The 26,078-nt window shown below is 42.6% G+C and overlaps 1 protein-coding gene across 27 annotated transcripts in view; it reads left to right on the top strand.

The window, feature by feature from the left end:
• The window catches only part of FGGY (FGGY carbohydrate kinase domain containing), a 264,789-nt gene that overhangs the window by 28,553 nt on the left and 210,158 nt on the right, over positions 1-26,078 (top strand). For 14 of the 27 annotated variants that reach the window (XR_001556979.3, XR_014932900.1, XR_014932905.1 and 11 more), the window contains exon 2: positions 7,432-7,503. The exons of 1 other annotated variant lie outside the window; for it this stretch is intronic. Coding sequence is in view for 4 of the 26 variants with exons in the window: in XM_085511838.1 (XP_085367964.1) it covers positions 7,432-7,503 (72 nt within the window). In the remaining 22 variants the exon portion in view is untranslated. Of the gene's footprint in view, positions 1-955; positions 1,089-2,289; positions 2,429-7,431; positions 7,504-26,078 lie in introns of all 27 variants that reach the window. 12 more of the 27 variants (XR_014932895.1, XR_001556977.3, XR_014932894.1 and 9 more) reach the window with 3 other exon arrangements.

Here is a 26,078-nt window from a genome sequence, read left to right on the forward strand (position 1 = left end):
CCGGTGTGAATTTGAGTGATGTTTTTGGTTCTGACAATGGTGGCAATAAACAGAGAAAGCACTGAACAGTGAAAGTAGGTCCTGCAGGTTGCTCCTTCCCAGGGATTATAGTGGCAGAGCCTGTAGGGAAGTTTACTAGTGCCTGCTCATGTCATTCAAATGGAAACATTCCCTCTGGATGACAGTCATTTGAGTTGGAGTCATGGTGAGGGAGCAGTTAGGGTTGCCAAACAGCTAAGGCAGACACTGCAGGGAGGAAAGGGCACATAGGAGGAAAGGTAGGGCAGTACCTGGAAACACAAGCAGAGTTAAAGACTTCAGCTGTGGGGGAGATGCTGCCAAACTGCTACTCTTCCTCAGTCTCATCTGATGAATAATAAGCAGCTCGATCTCTGAGCACAGCTGACATATCACACACTGACTTTATAGCTGCTCCCCACTGGAGCAGGCAACCCTGTCCCCACGTGAAGTGGACATGTCCTGGTCTTGTCCACAGCAACTTCTCAGGGCTTCTGCAGGAGAAGAATCAGGGCACTTCAAATGTTGAAAATTGCACTTACTGCCTCTTTTCTTCAGAAAAAAATGGTGTGCAGTCACTGACACAGCAGTACCTGTAACTTCCCTAATGTCAGAAAGGAGGCAGAGATGGAAAATTCTGTCCAGGTAATATTGATCCTTACCTGAGTTCGTCTTATTTACAGTGGCTTCAGGAGCACAGCTCATGCATATGCTGGAGGAAATACTGCATGAACAGCAGGCAGTGCATTTGGCAGACACGTTGGTCAGCTCGCAGGACTGTTTACACAGTCTGTTGAGAACATATGAAACATATAAAAAGCCATAATATTGGAATATATTAGAAACAAGCTCATGAGATCAAGGAAAATTTTGAGGATAAAAGGACAACAATAAAGCAAAGGCCTGAGGGCTGTGATGGCTGCTAATTGAAATTCAGCTGGTTTGGTTTTTTTTTCAGGGAACATAACTAGAAAGATATTCCAGAAAGGACTGCATGGCATTTAGAGCTCTGGGTACCAGCTGTAATGTGCACGTACTTGCAGAGACTTCTGCTAAGGCTGTGGACTCAGGTGAGTCACATGAGAGAGGTTAAGCACACATATTGTAAGAGCTAATGGTACAACGTAGCCTTATTCTATATAGGCATGTTTGGTGCTGATGTTTTCCAGCCATTGCATTCCTTACAGTCAGTGTAGGAAAAGATGTGTGGCTGGCAAATCTGCAAGCCCGGGCAAAGATACTTTGGGTGTGGATGCATACAGCGTGTTGCCAAGTGCTTCAAATAGGCATTTGTGTCAAAGATCTGAGGTCAATTCAATGATAGCCAATTTCAGCCTTGGATGATTTTATTAATATTAATAAGAAAAGTAGTGTATTTCACATTTATGTTCTTGGCCTGCAATGCACCCACCTAACCCTGCAACATTAGTGGTTGGGAATATATATCCAATTCAAGGCAACCAAAAGAATTTACAAGGTGAAGCAAAAATACATTCACCTCTTTAATGTCACCTCGCAAGTATAATGGGAAGTAATTTTATTTTCTGTGTGCCAGTGGAGAAAAAGCAGAAGAACTGAGTAAACTCAAATGGGATACAACCACAGCCTTCCCTGCTTCTGCCCCCCCGCTGAATGACCTTAAGTCACTTTGGCATTTCTCTGGCTTGGTTTGCTTGCCTTTAAAATGGTCAGAACTGAAGTTGTAGTAAAGCGTGAAGATCCCCTTCCTATGGGGAAAAAAATGCTGTGCAAGTAGTATGATCTACTTTTCTTTCTAAAAATGCAATAAGGAAATAGGTTCAGATAAGGAATGGAGTTTCATCTGGAAGAATACCTGGGATTAATTTATTGGTGTGAAATATTTGTCGCTGGCCCTGTTTGCTTTTAGGATATCAACTATCGACATTTGTATTAATTCATCAGCCTTGTAATGCGTTTAGAATGTGTAGAGCATATACTGGCACTGAGATTTAGGCCATTTTCACTCTCTGGTCACTCTGATATTTTGCCCAAGTATCTTCCTGCAGCTGCTATGGACTTTTTTTGTGTGGGGGGGGAAGGGAAGGGATGGGGGAAAGCAGAGGAGGCACGAGGTGTCAATATATATATATTTTTCCCCCACTGTCAGAGGTTGTGACAATGATTTGGAGTTGTTAATGTCAAAAGTTTGTGTAGGAGAAGGTATTGCTTTTCAGTTTCCCAGAAGGGAGAAGCTGGGGCACAGTTCTCAACACCTTCCCAAAATCACACAGAGCGTTTCTTTGAATACAGAGTTTTGATTCTTAGTCCAAAACTTTGACAAGAAGATACCACATGAACCACAGGAGCTCTTCTGCATTTCACACCCCTTGGGGAAGAGAGTGAGTTCAACAGCCACTCCCTGCTCGCATGACGGGGCATTGCTGTGAAGGTGAGGCTTACAGTCCCCTTGGACACTCCGCCCAGCAAATCTGCCCCTGAGCTTTCTTACATGCTTTTACATATATCTATGTTTTAAATTGCACAGCAACAATTTTTAGGAAAACCAAGGAGCAGATGTAAATCAGCACAATTTACTCTGTTGTTAGCTCCACAAGTGCTTTCAGCCTGCACTGCTGACAAAAGAGGCAGTCCTGCCCTCTTCCTGCTCCCACGCTGTCCCCTCCCTTGCTCTGACACAACCATGGGGTGAAGTGCTTTGGGAAATACATCCAGTTCAAATCTTATCCCAGCAAAAAACCTGAATGGTTGGGGAAGGAGAAATTTGCTTCTTTTTGGAGTGTCACCAGCATATGCTCAGTTGAAGTCCCTGTGGAAGCACTGTGTTAGTGCAGTTCCCTGGTCTGTGAGAGCCAGGAGCTTCACTAGTCTGTCTCAGCAGCTCTTGGCTAAAGGAGAATTGTGCTGCATCTGGAAACTCAATCAAGCTGCTTTCAAAACCTTTCATTCATAGTGGTCCGCAGTTGGTTCTTAGTGCACCTTTGCTATAGGCGGTAGAGCTCCATGAGCCTGTCAACATTGTAGTCAAACAAAGGCTCCTCTCAAGACTTTGTGTTGTGTAAATAAACCTTGTGCGTAGCAGGGTGTCACTGAGTTAATGTAAAGCCTGAAAAGGGGAGGGCGTGGGAGCAGCATGCTACTGTTAACTTTTCTACGCAGGATTGCAACAGGATTGCAACAGCCCGGCCTATCTGAGCCGCCGCACGTACTGTAAACATGTCTCTGCACTTGAATTTGATAGGGGTGGTGATAGAGCAATATACCTTTCTGGGAAGTGGTAATGGGCAGCAAGCTTTCATTTTAAGGAAATTCTACGTAAACAGTAGCAGTTGTCTTGCTGCCGTGCTGATTCCATCCATGTGGTCTGCAGAACAGACAAACAAAGGCAATATTAAGTGACAGCACTCACCAGCAGGTTCAAGTCTCAGGGTAAGGAGGAGAAATGCAGAAAATCCCATAAACGATAGTAGTTATGCTTTTGAATCTGTGGTAGCTTTGAGCACTTTTTTTGCTTCTCACAGCTCAGTAACCAGGGAGCAACTGACAGCAATAATAAATATATGCAATTGTTTTTTTGAACCAAACAGCGTTTCATATGCAAAGCTGTCTATATAAGTGTGCCCAGGGTGCTTTTTGTGGCCTCATGGGAAGTTTTGCAAAGAGTTACCTACCTTTAATAAAGTTTTATCAAGCTTTTCTGATAGTCACAAAATTTTCTGTTGCTTTTTCTAGGCTTTACTTTTTCTTTTTTCCCCTCTCACAAAGGGTGATACAAACTATAAGGAAAGTTTCAGGAGAGCCTCCTGTTCCCCCATACCCTTTTCTCATCCTTTGCCCTCCCCCGAACACTGGGAGCTCTCCAAAAATATGTGAGTATTCTGGAGATTAAACACAGCATCTTTAATTTGTGTTTGTCTTGTAATAGCTCTGATTGTCACTGCCTTCTCCTCCCCTTTGCTGGGAGTTCATGTGAGCACTCCCATGCTATTTATGCCCTTGCTGTCAGGTTCAGTAAGCAGTTTCTTAGTAGGGCATCTTTCCACATAAAGATGTTTCCAGTTCTTGTCTTACCTCTCTCTTCCTCCATGTGCAGTGTCTCAGTAGAGCATGGCAGAGAGCAACAGAGCTGAGTATCAGCGGTGTCAGTAACTCCTAGCTGGTAAATGGAAATTAACTCCAGAACCTCACAGATCCACTGGCGGCTGCATACAGGGCACGTTATGCAGTTATCCAGTTATGCAGGTTTTGCGTAGTGCCTATTTTAAGTTTAGGCATTTTGTTATTACTGGACCTGTTGAGGTTTAGAACTGTAGTACACCAATGTGCCTCTTAGGTAATATTGAAAAGGTAGAGGTAATCTGTTTAAGGATTACCTATGTAAATTAGAGTATCGACAAAGAGAATTGAAATTACATGTTAATCATGTTAATTGCTCCAAAGACAAACTGGCAAGCAGCCGGCTAGAGGTTAGAAATGGAGCTGGTTTTATACCGCAGATCCTAAATCGTACTGCTGGTGCAATCTTGTGTTTAGACAGTGAGTGACAGCCCCCACTTTGAGTCGTAGCATCAAGGATTTCCCCTTCCTGAATGGGTAAAGGTGAGTAAAATTTCCCAGAGCGTAAAAGCATGTTGCAGAAGTGGCCAGATTTTCAGTTTTGAATTAGAAGAGATACTTTCATTTTCAGTATCTCCATTAGCGCTGCTTTTTGCAAGACCAGGAGTGCGAACTCCTGTATCTGAGCCAAAATTCCAACCTAAGCAGAATGTACTCATCTAAATTTCCCTTTTGGTTTCATTTGGACAAGATATTCTTTGGTGTAGAGTTGCTGTGTACTGTTACAGCAGTTGCTGTGTTGGGAGCTTGGGAATGTGCACACATGGAAGAGGTTACGTAAAAACCTAGACCATAATAATCTCAGAGAAACCCCCGAGTGTGGTGATTAAGAAGACAAAACGATTAGGGGAAACACATCAAAGAGTCTCTGTGAGAGTCCGAAAAGGAAAAATACTGATTATATTTGTTTTGATTTTGTCTTACATGAAGTAAAAGATGTGTGGTGTGTCCTGGGTCACCACCCCAAGGGGTGTGTACTTAAAGACAACAGAATCAGGCTCCAAGTCTTGTATGTGGTTTATTTTGGTTGCAGGGCTGGGAAGATAAGATACCATTGTGCCATCTACATAGTGGTGCTATCAATCTGATAGATTATACTTTCCATACACCTCTGACCACCTCACCTGCCCTCTGCCCACTAATCTGTTTCTAACAGGATAACTCCCAGCTTTCTGGCCTTTTAGAAACTTTCAGCTGTGATTTATTTAAACGGTCACAGAAATGCTTTTCTTCTCCAAATGTGTAATTCTTCTCTGTGATGAAAGCAGCCAGAAGCATGAGATGGGCAGCACTGATTACTAAAGCTATTGTGCTAGCTCAGGCTCAATAAATTGTGAATCTTAGGGGCTAAAGTTGTTTAGAATTCCATCCAGGGTCTGGGAATAAGAGTAGATACTTATTGATTGATAGCCTTGTTGTTCGCACTCCACCAGGTTCAAAACTTGTTATTTTAGAACAATGTTAGATTCATTTGAATAAGTTTATTAGACTTGGTCTGCCCTGGGAACCGGGTTAGAAAAAGATTTGAACTAATGAAATATGCAAAATGTGGTTTTTGGGCTCTTCTTTAATGTGGAAAGGAGAAGAAAGGTTTTAGTTGGCTACAGCAAATCCAGTAAGGGAACTGTTTACTTAAGACTCTAGCAGTTATTTTTCATGTGCATTTTCAGAGCTTTTCAGCTGGATTTATTTCATGTAGACTGGCATATTAAATAATATTGTCTACTTGTTTTTCTGTTCACATTCTGACTTAAGTAGTCACACTCGTTTTCTTTCTGGGAGACTGGTATAGCAGATCTCAAAAACCTATTGGAAAATAACTGAGCACAACACTGGAAATGGAGGAATATAAAATATAATCCCAATTTTGGTAGGAGTATCGCATCTGAGTTTATTTTCCCATGTGTAAAATGATATGGCAGTAAGACTATTACAGATTCTTGATGACCAGGCTTGCATACACTTGAGTAATGCAGCCATCCTTAGAAAATGGAAGTTAAAACCCTTGTCCTATTCTACTGCAAATATCATCTCTCTTCCCAAGTGCTCAGCTGTATCAAAAAACATACTGAATCTATATCTGAAGATGACAGATAAGGAGCTCCCTGACATCTTAGAAGTTCCAGTGCTTCCCTGGCTACCTCATGCTGATAGTCAAATTTAGGGTTTCATATTAAGAAAAATACTGGCAACAGTACATATTATTTTCTTACATAAACAAAAAGAGATTGAATAAAAAATCAAGGTACAGGAACATATTCTCTTCGTGCCAATTAGGTGATATATTGACTTTGCTGGTTATGCATATTTGGCTTTGGCCTTTTAGAACACTCCCAAGTTTGAGTCCAAGCTGCTGATGTTGTCTTGTACTTTTATTTTTATGAGTTTTTGTGAGTGTAAACAAGGCTGCTTGGAGCAGAATGTTCTAGGTGAAAGATCCTTGCGTTTTTCTAATATTCTTCTGTCATCTTGATTTGATGATGTGGTGTAAAATCTACCTGTTTGCACGACTAATTTGGGACTCTGGAGAGTAAAAGGTGAGAAACAGAATAGAGAAGTGAGTGGAGACAGCAGAACTTTCGTTCAAACCTTGAAGGCTGTCAGACATTGCACATTAGATAGGTTGATTTTTGTCCAGACCAGGACTCTAATCTGTTTTCCCTTCTTAAAAGAAGGACTGAGAAGAATCACTGTTTGTGTTAGCATTTAGGGTTGATCTGGTAGTCAGAAAACCTCAGATATGTTTGGAAAGCAAATAGAGGTGCAATGGCAAAAGCAGTGGAGGCAAATGCTGGTGGTTTTTGTTTTCATTCATTTTTCTTAACAGCAAAACTAAAAATGTGATGTTGATTTATACTCAGTAATATTGATTCCTATATTATTACAGCTATGTAATCTAGAGTCTAGCATGGCTTATAAACACCCAAAATGGAAGGACCTTAATAGTTATGAGTGTCGAATATTTTATTTTCCTGTGTACTCTGCCCTACCTTTGTTACTCAGCACATAATGCTGCATTAATGAAAGCAGCTCTGTTGTATTTCTCGTCATTATATTCTTTCAAATCATAGCAACGATTCTGGAAGGGAGACCATTGTCTATAGAAAATGTTCTTAAGTTTTTATAGTTTTTTTTCCATCTAGAAAAATTTGATATAGAAAGGCTGATGCTGTAAGTATTCATTCCACTAATGGTCTCATTTTGATTGCTCTCTTAGCAGGTTGCAGAGTCACAGTTTGATTGAGAGCTGCAGAATATGTACTGAATCCAAACACTGCATGCTTATTTTAAGCTTAACATTTCTCTATCTGTGTTTAGGATGCTTAATCGAAGTGGTGGCCCAGGAGCAGACTATTCAGACTCCAGCGACTCCAATGAGAAGTGCAGCGGGTAAGCACTGTTAAAAACCAGGTGCCTAAGTTTGAAACTGTTGATCCAAATCACATTATTAGAAGTAGTAGGGAAATGTCATGACTTACTGAGATTAAACAAAGACCTGCTTAGAATCTTGTGACTTCAGCTCATAAATGGACTTCATCACTCATTACAGCTGCATAAACAAATGCGTGTGCTATATATATACATATGCATGTTTTGTTTTTGGAAGTTGTTGTTTTTAAAATCCCTTCAGAGGTGGGTGTTTTTTTTTAATTGAACCTAATGAGCCAATATTTCCCAGTTCTGCCTCGTGTACCTGCACAGCATAGCACTGTTGTGGATTATAAGGGAATAGTTTGCCTGCTTTTCTCCATTTCAGGCAGTTGAACTGCTCTGGCAAGCAGGTCATCTTAAAGGAGGAATTTACAATATGAAACCTGCTGTCAAAACTTTTGTTCCTTTTACGAAAGTAGCCTTAACCTAATGCTCATTTAGAGCTGTAAAAATGTAGTCCCAGCCCCATCTGCAATTGGAGTATGTCCTACATAATGTCTCAGCTCCTACTGAATAAGTTTATTACGTATCTGGATATTTTTCAGTTGGTTACTGTAACTTTTCCTGTTGTCTGTGTATTTGTTTCTCCTGATGGGCCTTACATAAAGAATCCTAGAAACCAGTACCCTGTGATTATCCATGTGTAATTAGTACTTCATCCATGTTTTCTTGCCAGTGTGTTGCAAGTGGGATGTGGCAAGACAAAGCAAAGTTTTGGTCTCCCTGCTGAGACTATAACCTGAAGGCAGTAATGATGACAGTGGTTCTTGATGTACAACAGGTGCTTGTCATCTGTGGCTTTAACATGTGGCATAGATAAAAAACTATTAAATCATTCAAGTATCTCTGGGTTAAAGTATGCAATATTTGGTTAAAAATTACATTGCTTAGTGTGTTGAAGCAGGCAGTTATCAAAGATTCACCTTGAGAAACCAAGAAGGCAAAATACACGGGTAATTCCTTGAATTCCAGTTTGCCATTTCATGCTCTGAACTGGGATGCTGCATTATTCCTAGGTGGGCAGCTCCAACTTTACTTACAGCCTTTTCTTTTTGCTTGTGAAAGCTGGGCAGGAAAGTAAAAAGAACAACACAGGACAAACTTGTGGTTGGGGCTCTTATCTATATGTCCTGTATAGACAGATTTGGCCTGAACTGGATTACTTTATTTTACATCCCAGAAAGATAAAACTCATCATAAAAAGAGATGTAATTTAAAATGAATAAACCCCAAATCTCTTTGCTTTTCTGTCCAGTAGCATTAATTTTTAGATAACTAAGAAGGAGTCCTAATGGTATATGATGCTAAAACTTGCTTAAACAACCTGCTGAATGTGCGAGGCTGTGAGTATCCCTCTCCTTCTGTTAGAGTCTAAAGAAAATCCAGTTGCTCATCACCTCTGAAAATCTGCCCTCTTATTTAGGTAGTTAAAAAGACTCCTGACGCACTCCAAAATGTTGCCTTGAACGCCTTAAAATGTCACATTAAAATCATGTACAGTTCACCCACAAACCATCTGGCTTTGCAGATCTGCAAACGATTAATTAAGCTTCTTGCCTTCCTAATAAGGCCTATTGGAGGTGCCGCATGGCCAGCAGTGGGTCTGCAGTATGCAGAATGGCTGTGGCTGAGGGTCCCTGTGGCCAGTGGCTGACCAAGCCTTGCCACACCTTGCTGTGCTACCTAGCGTGGCTCTAACAGCAGGCTGGACAAATACCTGTGTTTGTCCTTAAAAGGCTGCTGCGGGAGCCCTGTTCCTGCCCCAGCGCTTCCTGGCTCTGCTCAGCCTCACTCCTAAAAAGGCAGTTCCTTGCTCCCGCTTCCCACAGCCCAGCTCCCTGGGGAGGACAGCCCTCCTAGGGCTGGCGGTTCGCTTACAACCAAAGCCTTCCTTATGGGTTTTGCTGTTGCTTCTCGAGAAAGCCATCGTGTTTACAAGCACTGCTGGGGTTATCCTCTCCTCGGTGAATAATGGAAAGTATAACAGAGTGCAGTGCCTGAGCCTGCAAGCCTCCCAGCACAGGCACGTTTCTGCAGCAGCGTGCAGCCCGGAGGGTTCTGCGCAGGGAAGGAGATGCGCTGTGGGAAGCAGTTCAGAGCTGTAGTCTTGAAAGAGTATTAGGTTATGGTTTTATAATAGAAAGTAGTCAGCAGCAATATGAGCTCAAAGCAATTCATGTCCTTTTTCTTCCCTCCCCTGGCTGCCATTCCTGCGCTGCCTCTTTGGTTGTGCTCGCACAGCTCTTTGTGGGGCCATGCTGTGTTTTTGGTTTGATTTGTTCTGAAAGCCAGAAAAGCATTTTCTGCTCAGCTTGATAGTGTGGCTTCACAAAAAGTTGTGCAAATATTAACTGAGTGAAAGGCAGGAAAGAGGGGCAGCAGGATTCAGTTACTAACACCCCATACTCTTCCTAATGTGAAGCCATAGCTACTGTATGCACCTTCTGCAAATAAAAAAACTCCCCAAATGCTGAATGTTTTATTAGATATTTCTACAGATTTAATTGAACGGTTCTGAAGGATCTGATTATTGGTTTATTTATTTCACATGCCAAGTTCCAGGCTTAGTTACAGTCTGGTAGATTTTTAAGGCCAAGTTCTTTACTGAAGCCAGATTTTGGGAAAGGCTTGAATATCCCAATTCAGAAGGGGCTTTGCACGGCCTTTTTTCTTTTTATTAAATTAACAAATCATCCTGGCTTAATTTGAGATAATTACAAAGAGTATTTTTCAAATTTAAGATCTGTGAAATTCTGACATGTGCGGCGCTCTCATTTCAGGAAGGGACTTGAAATAATTCACTTCCAAGGGGGTTGTTTGGGAAAGGCCAGCACCAGGGGTCCCTCTCACTGTGCTCTTCAGGGCATGTGGCACGTTGGGGTGCAGCTCACGGAGGCTGAACACAGTGTACTCAGAGCAGCAGTTTGTCTCCTCAGAGCCACATACTTCATTTATCAGGCTGCTCCTGGCAATTCTGTTCAACCTTTGGACTTTATGGCCTCTCTCAGGATGTAGCATCGGTTCCCTAATATCTCTTCTCTTGTCTTTTGCCAAGTTTCCAGCAGGCAATAAGGCTGTGACCAGCAGGGTCGCAGGTGTTAAGGGAAGTCAGCAGCATAAACTGTTAGAAAATCGGATTCCACACTTACAAGGATGAAATGCTGCTTTTCTCATTCCTATCTTTTCTTTTTCTGAGTTTACAAGGGATTTCATACCTCATTTTTCTTTTACACCAGTGCTAGATTAGCCCCCATGGATTAAGTAGGTGAGGTTAACAGTACTGATGGTGTGGATAAAAGTAATGGCAGTGACACACAGTGTTAGCTGAGGTTTGTTGTGTATTTTCTAGTATTGCCTTCATACCGGGTACTTGTAGTGTAAAATATGGTAAAACTCATTATCCATGTGTTCGAATGTTAGTTAATGAGATACATAGGAAGAAACAGATCAGACAATAAGGAAGAGGGTGATTAGAGAGAAACGTTGATCGAGCAATAAGGAAGAGGGTGATTGACTGTTGTTCCCATGCAGTGGGAGGTGGCATGTCTGACTAGCAGCTATGGAATTTGATAATTTGGCAGAAGAAAAACACGTCCAGCTATAGGTGTGGGGCTGCCTGCTGACAGCGGTGCCAATATACAGCTCATGTGAGATTTGAACGTTGTATGTTGTTGGGAAGATGCACACATGAAATGGTAGTGAGGGGACTGCTGAAAAGCACAGCTGTTAATCTGAGCTCAGAAAGTGGCTGTGTGTTCTTAAAGAGAGCAGTAATTTTGGTGCAGAGCGACTTGTCTCCCATACAGTGTTACTAAGGGAGGCTAAATTGTCCAGATCTTATCAGTACCAGAATGCTTTTGAACTTTAGACAAGTTCTTTATGTACACAAAGCATTTTGATGCAGCAGATCTATGATCAGTCTGAACCAGCAGCCCCATCTCAAGCTTAGTAGCACCATTCACAACCCCTGATTGTGTTGCTTTTCTTAGTCTACGATGTAGCAGCTCTGCGTGGGGCTCTCACTAGTCCTTGTTTATGTACAAATTTGTAGCAGAGCAGCTCTTGTCAGTTCTTGCGTTGTTAATATTTTTATAGACTGTTCCAGCTGTGTTACTTTGTGTGAACACAGAGTAAAATCAAGGTCATATTCCCCTTCCAATATGTGAACTAAGTAGAATTTTACTAGTGTAAATCTACCCGACTTAAGAGATTTTACTGATTTAACCTTACTGATAAAACAGATAAAATGTTTGAATGTTTTGAAGGGGAAAATTAGAGAAGCAGGAGCCCTTTCAATCACACAGGTACTCCGAAGTCCAGCTGTCCAATTACAACCCATGTTTTAGCCCTGAATGCAGTCTCAGCACTTTGTTTTCTAATAACCAATATCCACTTGATGCTATAAGACTTGTGGAAAAAAGTGACTGAAGGTATCTTTGAATTTTCCCTTTAACCACAAGAGAAATGCAAGTGTAGTTCTGATAAGGCAGCATAAAGCACACTGCAGAACAAGCTGATGTTGTTATAGCCATGTGTATTAAAGGTAATCAGTGATTAGAAAAGGGACCTTTATCAGGAGACGTTAAGGAACCTTTTACAAATAGATTATTACTTCCTGGGATGGGCTCTGTACGGAGCTTATAGAAAGCTACAATGTTAGTACTGCTGTCTTTGGTCAATAAGCAAATCCATTTTTGTAGTAAGTGCATTTTCATAGAATCAGAGAATAGAATCACAGAATGGCTTGGGTTGGAAGGGACCCCAAGGATCATGAAGCTCCAACCCCCCCAATCACAGGCAGGACCACCAGCTTCCACATTTAATACCAGACCACGCTGCTTTCTTTTGTCCCACCTTCAGTTGTCTTTATTGCAGTTCATAGCCCAGCTTTTAGTGGTACTAACCAGAAATACCTTGAAGTACTGGGCTGTAAACTACAGCAGACAAGCAGCTGTTGTGCAAGCTCTTTGCTTCTTGTGGTGAGGATGGGAACCTTAAAAATTGGGTAGGGTCAAGAGCAGGAAATGGGAGCCATTACGACTGTTCCAAGGAAGTGGTTCCTCTCATGAATCACAGTCCTGGTTTGTCAGTGCTGTGTGGGAGTGGTGTCCTGTCCTGGTGGCTCTGCCACTGGGGAGAAGAGAGAAGGAGACTGTTCCACCAGCATCACTCCTCAGACCCCAGTTGTCTGAGCAGCTGGAGCAAGGGAGAATGTGGACGGTTGAAGTACTCTTAAGCTTTTATGCAACTTGAATTAAGTATTGCATTCCATTGCTAGTCAGATGATGACCAGAGGGTGACAAGGAGTGCTGTCCTTTACTGAAGGGGTTTGACCAAATGCCACAAACACCTGGGTTATCTTGTAGAGAACAAAATCTGCTATTGTGTGAGACAACCAGGGCTGCCAAGTCTTGCCCACCCCTCCCCCCACTTTTTTTCCTTCTGTCATGAGTCACACAGCTCTGGCAGTGCCTGGAGCCAGTCTCACAGTAGCACAGGAACCTCTTACCCTCACTTGTTCTCCAGTTCTTCCCAGAGGAAACCTGCTGTGTAGGTCCCTGCTCCCTTTCTTGCTGCATCAAGTTGCTGCCACACCTCAGTTTCTTCAGACCTTCTAGTCATGGCACCATTGGCTTACTCATAACTGATACAGACATCAAACTCAAGCAGTCTGTCCTCTGCTCTTCAAACTCTGTGCCTTCTGCAGGCTCTTTCAGTGCTGGAAGGACTCTGCACTTCGTTTAGTTTAAAGCCTTGCCCCAGAGCTTTTTCTGGCCATTCTCAGGAAGAGGCAATGTGAAAGATCCTGGCAGCTGAGCATTGCTGTTGTTTATCCTTTCAAAACCCACTCATAACAATGGACTAGGTGATCTTGGGGGTCTTTTCCAATGTTGGTGATCAATCCCCAAGATTCATTAAAGGCCTGCTGTGGCAGTACCAGCAGTGGTTGTGTATTGATAGCACAGGTCTCCTATTTGCAGTATGGAAGGCAGTGGGTGCACACAGTGGATGACTTGGAGAAAGGACAGACCTTTGTCTCTCAGTTTGTTATCTTTGCACTGATTCAGTGCATCTTCTTCCATCTCTGAAGCAAATGTACACTGGCATGGATGAAAGAAGAGCCAGCCTTAATCATAAAAAGCAAGCTGTTCTGAAAGAACTGGGTGTTTTAAAGAAAGACTTGTACCTGCCTGGGTCCTGTATCCTCACAGAAAAGGGGCAGTGAAGGAGGATCCACAGTGTGTATGTAGGAGATCAGCTATTTGTTCTTTTGTTAAAAACAAAATGATCTGTAAAGTCACGAGGAAAAGTGCTGCAAGTTCTAGTTGTTATTTTTAATGTAACAGTACCCTATTCCTGGCTGAGAAATATCCACGAGGTGACAGGTGGATGTAGATGGAGCATTAGGAAACATGGAGGTTAGATCAGGCCACTGATATCAGGAACTGAACAAGAGCTGAGGCTAGGATTCCTAGTGAACCTTCAATTAGATAGTCAAGCTAATGAAAGGGAGGCTTAACCTTAAAGATATCCTCTTCCTAGTGGCGTCTTGTGTTCCTGCTGCCAAGGCTTGTGGTGATCTGCAAGTGCAGTCTTAATTAAAGGAGTGTATACATCTCAGCCATCTATCCAATATCACTGAAGCTACACAGTGCACACGGGCTGAATTAGCATTTCTGATTAACCTCTGCTTTTTGCACAGATGTTCCAAGGTGTTAATCCTTATGTTAGTGTAATGAGCTGGAAAAGTTTTGGGTTGAAATCCAAGCGGCATCCAAAAAACAACTGATGTTTTTGTCATTATCTTGACTGGCAGACAGAACCCAACTTGGTTTGATTATTAAGTAAGAGGTGTACTCAGACTGACAGCTTGTACATTGTGTTTTATCTTTAGAAAGAACTTTTACGGTCCCTACTTATAAGCTTCAAAAATAGCATAGGTTTATAACTGAAGGGCTGGCAGATGTTTAGCTGTTGCAGATAAAAGCGAGGTTTAAATACAGTTATTAATTTCACATGCTGCTATCATGGAAAGCAGTGAATAAGTGTGGAAGACCGATGCATGATAGTTAGCTTTTACGGACACTGGAACCCTAACAAATTGTTTATATGTCTGCTGCTTTTTCATTGTAACTCTTTGTAATGCGTCCAGTGACTACAGTGACACACTTAGATAGAAGAGCTGATCTACTGAAGCCTTACCCTAGAAATGAACTCCACAAATCAACTGCTCATGACTCCAACAGATGTTTCTGTTTTTCTGACAATTGAAACCTCATGTTCTGCTATATCTTCAAAATATATTTTTTTTCTTTTCATACTAACAGCAAATGCCCCGTTACACGTGTGAGCTTCAAAAACTTGTCACATGATACCAGGAACAAATTGTTAAGTCGGTCAGCAAAGTTAAGGCTTGAACTGGTGGTCCACTGAAGTCAACTGGGTCTTAAAAGCTGGAGGAGTGCTGTACGAAACTACCGTACTGTGGTTTTGTTGTAAATGCCAGTACTCCGTTTCAGCCTCTTGTATGAAATTTGGCAATGTTAGCTGAACTCAGATCAAAACTCTTATTTCAAAGGCTGAGTCGTTTTAGGATGTGGAGATAAAGTTAAGTGATCTATCTGAGGATATGAGTCTTGTGCTCCTCAAACCGCAAAAACGGGATGAGAATTGTTTAGATGATGTTATATAAGGACTTATCTCCTGAGGCAGATCAGAACGGGTAAATTTTCAGACATAGTTGAAATACAAAACAAATGTGAATGATTTTCTGTTTACTTTGATTTGTTTAGCCTCTTGCATTAAACTTACCACTCCGGGTTTATTCTTATTGATAAGTGGGTCATTGATCAATCGATATCTTCATGTGATTTGGGCAGAAGGAAAAATCATGTGAGTGGAAATAATGATATATTGTCACCCCACAAAGATGCAGCTTGCTCTGCTGTCAGCAAAGTCAGAACTACTTAGTGTAAATGAGCCACCTGTTAAAGGAGTACAATGGAACAATTAGAACTGCAGGCAGTGGAGACACCCTCTGAGATTACAGCAATTCATTTGCAAACCATTTTTCTGTTAGCAGAGAACAAGTCACCGTGAGCTTTCCCCTGCCCCCAGCCACCCACACTTGGCTGATTCAGGAGCCGTGGCATAGCAGGGTTGAATAGGGAAAGAAAGGAAAGACCAGGAAGCTTATTAGTATTCACACTTTGTTTGCCAAGCAAGATCCTAACCAAATGTGGGGTACCTTAACCAGGACTTGTTCTTTCACCCTTTCCCAAGGTAAATACATTAACTTGCTGCTGTTGCTGGACTTGATGGTCGTGATAAACACAAGTACAAAGAGCAGAGTGAGTTGCAAGCTGTTTGATTAAGTGAGTGGAATAAAGGTGAAAATGAAAGTATGGGATACATTGAGTGCTGCCACTGTTGGGATGCTGGGCTGTTTGAAACGTGTCTGTCAATGCCAGGAATTTTGTAGTAAAAAGGCATCTGGTTGATGAATGGGCGTAACTACATTGCTATCAGAAGCATATGTATCAGTGCTTCAATTACAAAACTGCAGAGGTAGGATTTAATCAGTTCAGGATATGGGAACTGGGGAGCTCATAAAAGGTGAATAACAAAGCCAGCAGATGATCCTCATTAGAGCATGTTCACAGACTGATCAGAGTGGGAGGAGAGGAATCATTAAAGGAAAGAATCCTCTAAGCCAAGGGATGACAGGTCTTTGAGAAGAGCTTGATTAGAAGTGCTAGAGTTGGCTGACAAGTCAAGGAGAGTGAAGAGTGAAGAGTATTGATTTGAAAGTTTGGCAAGTGCCTTTTCAAACTGTGAAGAGACAAGTATGGGAAAAGAAGGAAAGCGATGAACAGAGAAGAGTTAAGGCACGGAGAAAATCAAGCCAGTCAGTAGTAGAAAAGAACTATAAAGGTAGGGAGAAGGACTGAAACTGGACAAGGTGTCACTAAAGTTAATTGGAAAGAGCAGATGCAAGATCACTTTGTAGTGACCCTATTGTAGCAGTTGCTTCTCAGATTGGCCTGCCAGTTGGTGATTGAGATGTTCTGTTACCTGCTGAAATAAGTGAAAAGATTCCAACTGGTGTTGGTTGTGCTGGGTCAGTCTATTGCTGATAGAAAAAACAACAACCAGAAGATGCATTGTCAGGCTAAAATGAGTGTTGCCTCTACCCATTATGAGGAGACAATAGTCAGTAAACCAAAGCCAGCTTTGTCTGGAACCTTGATTAAGGAGCTCTCTTAGATCTTTGGAATGGTGTAAGAAAGCTCTGTTACCCTTTGCCCTGCTTCCAGGCTTGTGGCAAGGGAGATGCAGAGATTTCTCTTTCCAGGGAGGATTTAAAAGACCTAAGTCTGCCGTGTGATACACTCGTAGTGGTCTTGTGTGTGTCTGTGTGTACGTACTGATCCCAGTGAGAGGGCAGTGATGGCAGATGTGCTCTGTCAGGAGCTGGACACAGCTGTGGTACAACCCTGGGGAGTTCAATCCCTGGGGATGTTCAGTCTGGCACCCATCAGCACCTTGTCCATGAGCTCGCTCCCATTCACAGCGCCAGCAGTGAGTAGTCATCTGCAGGCTGCACGCCCACGGAGCACATCAGGAAGGAAACGGCTGGTCTCTAAAAGGCAGGAGTGTTTGGAGAGGAAGAAAAAAAAGAAGCAAGCAGCAGGCAGCCTGTGTACCAATTCCTCCCGGACTGAAGGAATCCTTTGCCCTGTGATTCATGCTGAGCTGTCCAGTCCATCCGGCAGCAGCCGTGTCAGGCAGCCACCCACTTTTAACTGGGTGCTGCTGCTGCTGCTGGCACAGGAGCCTGCAGCGTTTCAGGATTCTTTTGTTAGTCAGAGCGCTGGCACTTCCTTTGGCATTTGTTGGTCTGCAGGAAGACTTGTGTTCAAGTAAAGGCTTTTTTGTTGTTGTTGTTGTTGCTTTGTTATTATTTTGTTCATTTACACATTTGGACCCTGAAGGTTTGATTCAGCCGTCTTCCTTGCTCTCCACTTCCTGTAGGTCGAAGTCTCTGTTTTCTGATGATTAGCCAATACCGGCTGTTCTGGCAACGAAGATGTCTCAAATCAATCCTATCCTGTCTGGCTCTCAAATCAATCCTATCCTGTCTGGCTTTCCAGGAAGAGCCACCCCTCCCCTCTCCCTCCACAACCCCTGTCATCCAAGATTGAAATTTATCAGAGCTGCTGTGAGCAGGAAATTAGCTCCTTTACAACTTGTTCTTCACCGCTTCTCATTCATTTTATTGTTTTAACATTTTCCAGAAAATAAGGCAGAAAACAAACCTGCTTCCTCTTCAGAAAAGTTGTGCTGTTAACCTGTGAAATGCTTATTTCCCTGGCAGGCTGCTGCTTATCTTTATAGCAGAATCACAAGATTAAAATCAGTTAAAGCTGAACCGAGATAAAGAATAAAACACTGGAAAACATTTAGTCATCCTTTAGAATCCTGAAGATAAGGATTTGTGCATATAGGCATCAAAGGGGTAACGAGTGCCAAGGGAGGGATTGGCTCAGGAAAAATGGAGCGAAGGGTGCTACCTACAGGCTTAGGAATGTGCCTATGAGGAACTTACTTGAAGTTCTGGGTCTTTGACACCTATGATAAATTGGTTTTTCTGAGGAGCTGAGCACCTGCTAATTCCATCCATGGGAAACTCTCTCCTTGGAATTGGGAACAGAAAGGTGTCTTTTAGCTTGTTTTATGTGTGACTTTTAACGTATGTGTGTTCATGTGTCCTGTGTGCCTTTCCAACGGCAGCACTGGAAGATTTTTTCTTGAGATACGTAGAAGGAAAATACTGTCTTAATTAATATCAGACATTTTTGGTGCTATTCAGCATTAAAAATAAAATGCCTGCCCTGCCAGAAGTAAATTTGGCAATTGTGTGCTCCCTGCTGCAGGAAAACAATGTCTCTCTTCAGAGCTCAGAACCAAGCTTTGGCAGTGAAATGAGGACCAATGTCCATTGATCTCAATGGAAAATCTATTATTAGAAAGATTGCTGTGACCACATCCTGCCATCATTTTGTACTGAGAACCACCACTGAGGTCAGCAGGATTTTTGTGCAAATATTTATGGCAGGATATGGCCCACTTCAGGGCATTCTGAGGGCTGAGAAGCACTCGGATGAATTGTTCCTTCTTCTTGTTGATCCTATCGGTCTGCTAAAATCTGATCCACAAACACTTCAAAATCCCACCATCTAAGTTGATGTTGACTGAAACTGAGCAGCTCAGTTTGTGCTCTTTGAAATCAGACATGAGGCAAGAGTCTGGCATTGCACAACGTCCTGACTGGTTTTACTGTGCCTTGAACACTGAATGGGTTGCATCCTTCTAACATCTCAAGAAAGCAGCAAAGACTAAGTTGCTGCTGTGTCCAATGGACCTGTGGCTACAGCAAGTGAAAACTGTTGGTAATTGGGTAACTCAAGATTTTCGTATTCAGCAAATGCTTTGCATATGTGACTAGTGCAGCTAATTTCCTGCTTGCCAAAGTCAGTTCTATCAGTGCTTATTGGAACCACGAGCTCGGATAGTAAAGGCAACACACTCTCATTTATTCTTTTGATATGGGGAATAAATGAATTCTTTTCAGCTTACTGTACATCCGTGTTTTCACTGGACAGCAAAAAACTGTGTCACTGACTCATTGTTTGATCTTGGGTAAATCATCTAATCCAGCCTACCCCGGTACCCTTGTGTACATAAATAATGTAATGACTCTCATCTGTCTGTACAAACCGTTAGATTAACTTCATTTTATATAGTTTTAGCTTTCCTTTAGCCTTTTCCAGCATGCTTTATTGGTGAATGGAGGCTTGTACCTGAGTCAATCCAAAAGGTTTTGTGTCCTCGTGTGTGTGCTGAACGCATCAGTATTCACAAGTTTTTGCAGTTTATGTGAATAATGCTATTATAGCTAGAGTAAATGTTTCTGGAACCTGTTGGACCAGGCTTTAAGTTTATAGCAATTTGGCACTACAGTAATTATTCTGATAACAGGACAACACGGCGTTCTCAGCAATTCCTTTTGGAGTCTACCTGGGTTTTTGCAAGCTGGGAACATACCAGTGCTATGAACTTATGTTACATCTGAACTCTGTACAAAGATTGCCTATGAAAGGTGAAATAGGCACAACGACAATCTGATGCTCACCTTAAAGAGGAGTCGTGTTCTTTCCTGACCTTATGAAGAGTGTATTTTAGTTTGCAGCCTAAGAAGCCATGAAAGAAAATCTTAATTTCCTTGTGTATCAACAGACATGATGAAAAACAAAAAAACTATAAAGTACCCAAAAAGATCCATTCCACATTAGCACACCTGCAAAACATTTTCAGCTGTAGACTATGCAAAATAATTCTTTGCATTATCATCTGAATTTTGAAGCCCAGGAATTGCATTTGGTTTATGGTCTTCTCATGTAGTTTTCTGCCTGAAAAAGAATGTCACTTGAGTGCTGGGAAAAAATGCCTTGCTAATAAATCAGCTGTTGGTGGAAGTGTATTAGCTCCCAAGAAACCTGTCCCTTAAAGTTTCTTCACTCAGAGATAAAAGTTCCAGAAAAGAACTACAGGATGTGAGGATCAGTGAGTACAGGGGATGTGTGATGGACCCAATAAGAGCATTTCAAATGGATGTGCAAGAGAAAAATTTCCATCTTTCAGTTTCAGTATTATCCCGATGCAAGAATAAAACTGAATTCTACCACCTCCAAAATTGATGCAAAATGGAATTCTTGTTTTCCAGCCAGTTCTGAACCAGAACAACTGTGTACTTGTGGAGGGTGCTAGAGAGAGAGAGATTTCCTTTCAAATATTCAATGAAAAAACGTAATCCTGCTACTTCATTGTGGTCAGATATGTCAGGCTCCTTGATGGAGCTCCCAGTGAAGCAGCTTGTGTTCAACACCACACAGCATAAGCAGTAAGAACACTAACAGAGGCAGCTTTGTGATTTATATGCTGAGTTGTGACTCAGACTACATTCAGCTCCACCTTGCCCGGAGATTTCTTTCTTAATCTTGGGCAATTCATTTAATTTCTCTGTGCTTTGGTTTCCTGTCTGCAAGAGTTTGCCTGCATGAGGCATCAGTGAACTACTTTAAGTGAGATATTAGGTTAATGCAGCCTACCAAGCAAGCCAACTACTTTAAGATGCGCTTAAACCTATTCCGACAAAGTTCAAATTGATCTAGAATAGGTATTTTTCAACTTTGAGCTCCAATTTTTGCTCCAGCATATCTAAAAATTGGATCAAATCAGGACAGTGAAGCTGGGAGATCCACATGCTGTATGTGCAGTGAAGAAGCATTTTCTCTAAATCTTGTCTGGAAGAACAGAAACTACCCATTGTCCAGCACCCTACAGAAGTGAGCAGATGGCTTTGAGGCCTTGCGTGGGTCTACCAACAGCCCTGTTAGCTGCGGCCTTTATCCTATGGGCTTCCTGCCTCAAAAGGCCTTGGATTCATCTGTGCTTTGGGATATGAGATCTTGGATTCATATGTGCTTTGTGCATGAGATACTATGACTTCAGGAGAGGCATGAACCATATGATTGAAGTGTCTTACAAGGTTGTAATAGAAAATGAAGGGTGGTGACAGAAGTCTTGATGTAGTTCTCCATCGCTGCAAAGCCTAAAGCAGCAGGAGCCTTCAAAATCCGGTAATTTCATTGACACCCTTTTAATGAAAACATGCAGGTTCAGTTCGTACAAAGAATTCACATCATTGGAACAAAAGGGAATCTTTTAACTGCTTCCTTCTATTGTCTTCCCTCACTCTCTGCTTTACCACTGATGTTCTTTTTTGCTGGAATGAACACCGTGGTTTTTGTTCCGGAGAGTAATAATAGCTATAGTAGAAAATTACCACTTTGCAAATCATGTTGGGAAGTACATATGGAAATCTTTAAGAGTGGTAATAGTTGCAATGGATGATAGTTGCTGTTAGTAATAAAAAATGTTTGGTTTAAGGTATTTAATACAAAAAAAGCATCAGAGCTATGAAATTTCATCTGGGTAGATACAGGTGTACACTGAGTGCGTGATCCTTTCAGACTCTGGGAGGAAAGAGGGAAGATTGTGAATACCCTGCAGCCCTGAGCTGCCTTCTTAAAGTTCTCCCTACCGCAGGCACTAAGTGTTCTTTAATGCAAGTCAAACCCTCTGAACAAGGAAAGAGAGAAATTAGTCTGAACAGGAAGCTTCAAATATTCTAAGACTAATTGAGTTTAGATAATTAAGGGGTTTTAGAGCAGTAATTCAGGGGAGAATGGGAGGGGAGGACAGTTTAATTGAGATTGCCTGTCCATCTGTGAATTCTCTGTGCACGTCCCGATTGTCATTCGTTCTGACCTAAAGCAGTTGATGCAGTTTGTATTGACCTTATTAGTTGGCAACACTGCAGGCTTCCCTTCCCTTTGTGCTTTGTTGCTATTCACATTCTGCCTCCAGAATGGGGCATGTGTGACAGTGTTTTGTGTTGTCCTTGACTGGAGGAAATGCCCTGCCCTGTCATGTCTGCCCTTTTGGGACCTCGCAGTGTGCTCTGGGGTCAAGCCAGGAGTTGGAGGGATGAGGAGCAGTGTTTGAATGCTGCTTTGTAGTTCAGGAGAAGCTGTTAGCAGTACCCTGTGTACTGGAGCTAAGTCTTCATCCCTGCCACAGCAGTGAAGCCAAAATTGGAATCAAACCCTGCTGCTAGGAGAAGCTCAATGGCGATGATAAGCCCATCTGGTTCAGTAGGTGAGAGGAGATGGCAGCCAAGTGTTAGTGCTTTCCAAGGGAAAAGCTCTGAATAGCTTTTGCACTTGCTGCTATAAAGTAAACAGCTATTTTAAAGGATGTCATTGTATATTCTGCATCACAGGAACAAATACCTGCACTAGCTGCAGTGCAGAACCATGGATTACCTGCAGCTGTGCACCTCCACGTGCAGCTGCTCATGTCTCAAGCTCCCTTGCAACTGTTTGCATGGAAGAAAGTGATCCTGTGAGGTTTGGGCACCATGGGCAGTAACTGGAGGAGTGAGCCTGTCCTGCAGTGCATGATGTGGGACTGCTGCTGAGAACAGAGCTGAAGTGCCCACAACTGAGACCTGGCTGCTGTGTGACAGCTTGGGCGAGCCTAGAGTGCTGCAAGAATGGTGTTGACATCTGAATTTTGATTTATTGTTGAATGAATAGAGCTGTGTTCTGCTAGAGTGACCCTCTCTTTGGCCATGTCCGCCCTTCAGGCAAGGGGAGTGAATTCCAGTTTTACACAGATGGGTGCCCATGGACACTGCAGTGATTTACATGGGAGAGCCATGCCAATGTAATCAAGATCAAACCGCTGTCGAAACTGTAGCTCCTTAATTTAGAAGGAAGCTGGCAGGTATTGGGAGGAAAGGCCTGGAAGCCTGTCAGAGCACTGACAAATCATATTGAACATATTGTTGTGTTTGTAATGCAAGTAACCGCCTTGGTTCATCCTAAGGACCTCTGAGAAAATAAGAAGGCACCTGGATGTGGCTTGTCTGCTGTTTGCTTCTTGTATCCTGCTCTCCTGTGAGTGCTTCAGTGGAGGAGCTGCAGCAAAGCACAGTGACCCACCTGTGTCAGAAATCTGCTTGTCAAAAGCCAGGGATAACTCAAGGATGTTTTCATATGGAGAGCAACACAAGTGCTGTGTGTTAACCTGCTCTCATCAGGTGTTTTCCTGGTGATGTTGTCGTTACTGTTCCTCTGGGACTATTCGGATATGGGAAAGTAGAATAAATAATCAAAGAGGATGTTTCTAGCTGCTAATTTTCAGTCCAATTTGATATTGGTCCAAGATTTAACACTTCCTTTCTCTGCCAACCACATACTAAAAATAACATATTTTCAGGATATTGGAGACCACTGGTAATCTGTGGTATTTGGCACTTGAACGCTGCCTTTCATCTGGAGATCTCAAGGCAGAAAGTTGGAGCCTCAAAGTGTCTACTTGAAGTTGGGAGAATATGAGACATTATTAGGCTTGTTTGGCATGTAAATGACCAGGAGGCAAAATCTCTGAATGACTGGAAAAGTCTGAATTTTCTCATTGAGTGACATCTATTAAAAAAAAAGGCACTTTTGCCATAGCACTGTGTGCCTTGCAGCAGGGAAGATCCTTCTTGGGGCCAGGGGTGGCTGCTGGGGCTTTGCAAGTGCGAAGCATTGATTGCCCACCAGTTCCAGCCCCTATGGAGGTTGACCAAAAGATAATTCACATTTCGTTTTCTTTGTCTGGTGAAGCAAGGCTTTAAAGTAGCTTTCAGTAATCAGGTTATTAACTAACGCTTCTGGCATAGAGAATGTTTTTTGACAAAGTTTTTACTGACTTTTCTGTTTGGCTTTTTTTTTTCCTTCTCTGTATTAGGATTATTTTTCACTTTGGTCCTTGTTGTCAGTAAGATAAAGATGGTGGAAGCAACTTGAAAAAAAGAAAAAACAACAAGGAAAAAAAACAAACCAAAACATTTGGCTGGAAGGAAAGCCAAAGATTAGTTCTGTTTGTGTAGATTTATTGTAACATTACTAAAAGTCAGGAGTGTTCCCTGCACTGCCCAGAATACAGCAGTGCGCTGTATCAGAGGGGTCTTCTAAGGCCTTGGGAAAGCAGCTGCTTTTCCTCTGCTGGGTAAACAACACATAGGTGGTGGGATTCAGCCAAAGGCTGCGAGTCCAGTGGAGGAGCTCAGAGGCTGATCTAACAGACAGGCTGAGAACAGGGTGCAGGTTCCCCAAGGAAAGAGGATTTACTTGGATTCCCTCTCTGAGTAGTTGAGAGCTTTTCTCCCAAGACTCAGAGTAGCCGCAGAGCCTCTTCTCTCCCGAGCTGAAGGAGGACTAATGATTTCTTGTGTTTAATAGCTTTGATTGCTCTGCTTATTTTGATAATTTGCTTAAGTCTCTCAAAGCAACTGTAATTTAATCAAGCTGGCAGTGGTAGTCACTTGCCTGGACAGCAGCGAGACCATTCATCCCACAGTGATGCAGGCAGCTGCCTCGTCCTGGCCATGTGCAACTGCTGAGAGCAGAGCAGATCCTGTGGGCAGTGACTTACTGCCTCCAGCACATCACGCATCCATTGATTTTCACTTTGTGCCACCTCTCCCAGAAATGGTGGGCGCAGTTGATATCTGCTGCACTCACAGCCTACAGACAATATAATAAGCAGGGACAAAACCGTGCCATTACTTCATTACTTTTGAGTCGATAGAAGAGCAAGATGTGATGCACCATTTAGGCAACCTGGCCAGGCATGCGCACATCATCCTGCCACTGGTCAGTGTTACTTGTTTCCCTTGGAGGCACTTTCAGCTCCAAGTTCCAAGAGCTGCTATAACCAGTTGACGCTGTTTGTATTTGTCATTGCAATGAGTTTTATCTCTTGTGTTCGTTTAACCTTCCTGATCCGCGTGAACCTTCTCAGTAAACTCCCACTCACAGCCTCCCTGGCTGCCTTCAAAAACAAATTTTTTAACCATAAAAGGCTTTTTTCATTCAGATGCTCTGTTTGCATTGTGGCTCAGCTTGACAGCCATCCCTACTGGTGCTGCACGTGCTTCTCTGGGTGACTTGAAGCACCTGAGCTTTGTGGGATCATAGAATCACAGAATGGCTTGGGTTGGAAGGGAACTCAAGGATCATGAAGCTCCAACCCCCCTGGGGGTGGATGGGGCATCCACAGCCTCTCTGTGCAGCCTGTTCCAGCACCTCACCATTCTCTGTGTAAAGAACTTCCCCCTGATATCCAAGCTAAATAAATCTTCCCTCCCTCTTAGTGCCCTGTGTTGCCTTAGTTGGGGGGCAGAGCAGGGCTCGAAGTCCTGCAGGTACCAAAGCACTTGTCATCACTGGGAGGGAGGAGTTTTTACTTTTCAATACTGGTAATGTGGTGGAGATGAGACAGCTCCTGTGCTGAGCATTGGATTGTTTGTTGGCATAAGAAATGAAGTCATTTGCCTGATGCGATATTTAAATGTTAGGGAAGTGTCAAAACTGCCCACAACTATTTGGCCTAGCAAATCTCAGGGAAGTTACCATTTCCACTCTGATTGCAAGAGCTCCTTTTATTATGTAGTACTAGACTGTCTATCTGACTGGGCACTGAAGCAATTTCTTAGCCTCTGCTTGCTTCATCTGGCCCCATCCTGACAGATGTGAAGGAGCACAGGTGGATAATGGAAATTTTTTCCCCCAGTATTGACAGTGAGGTGCAAGTACCAGGTCTCCATAGAGATATTTCATGCCTGACTGTTGCATCATGCTTGGTGACCTTCAAACTCTTGCTTGTGTGGAGGCTGTGGGGACCTTTTGATTTACAGCACTGCTATTTAAGTGGTTGTACACCTTGGCAAGGGCCAAATTACTATTTCAGTTCAAGTCTGTGGGTGATGAGTGAAGGGACGCATTTTGCTCTCCTGTCACACTGCTGTAAGATTTATTTATTTTTGAATGTTGCAGATTTCATTTGAAGTTAAA

This window comes from Coturnix japonica, chromosome 11 (assembly GCF_054131305.1).
Source record: "Coturnix japonica strain WE chromosome 11, WE-NBRP24, whole genome shotgun sequence".
Classification (NCBI taxonomy): Eukaryota; Metazoa; Chordata; class Aves; order Galliformes; family Phasianidae; genus Coturnix; species Coturnix japonica.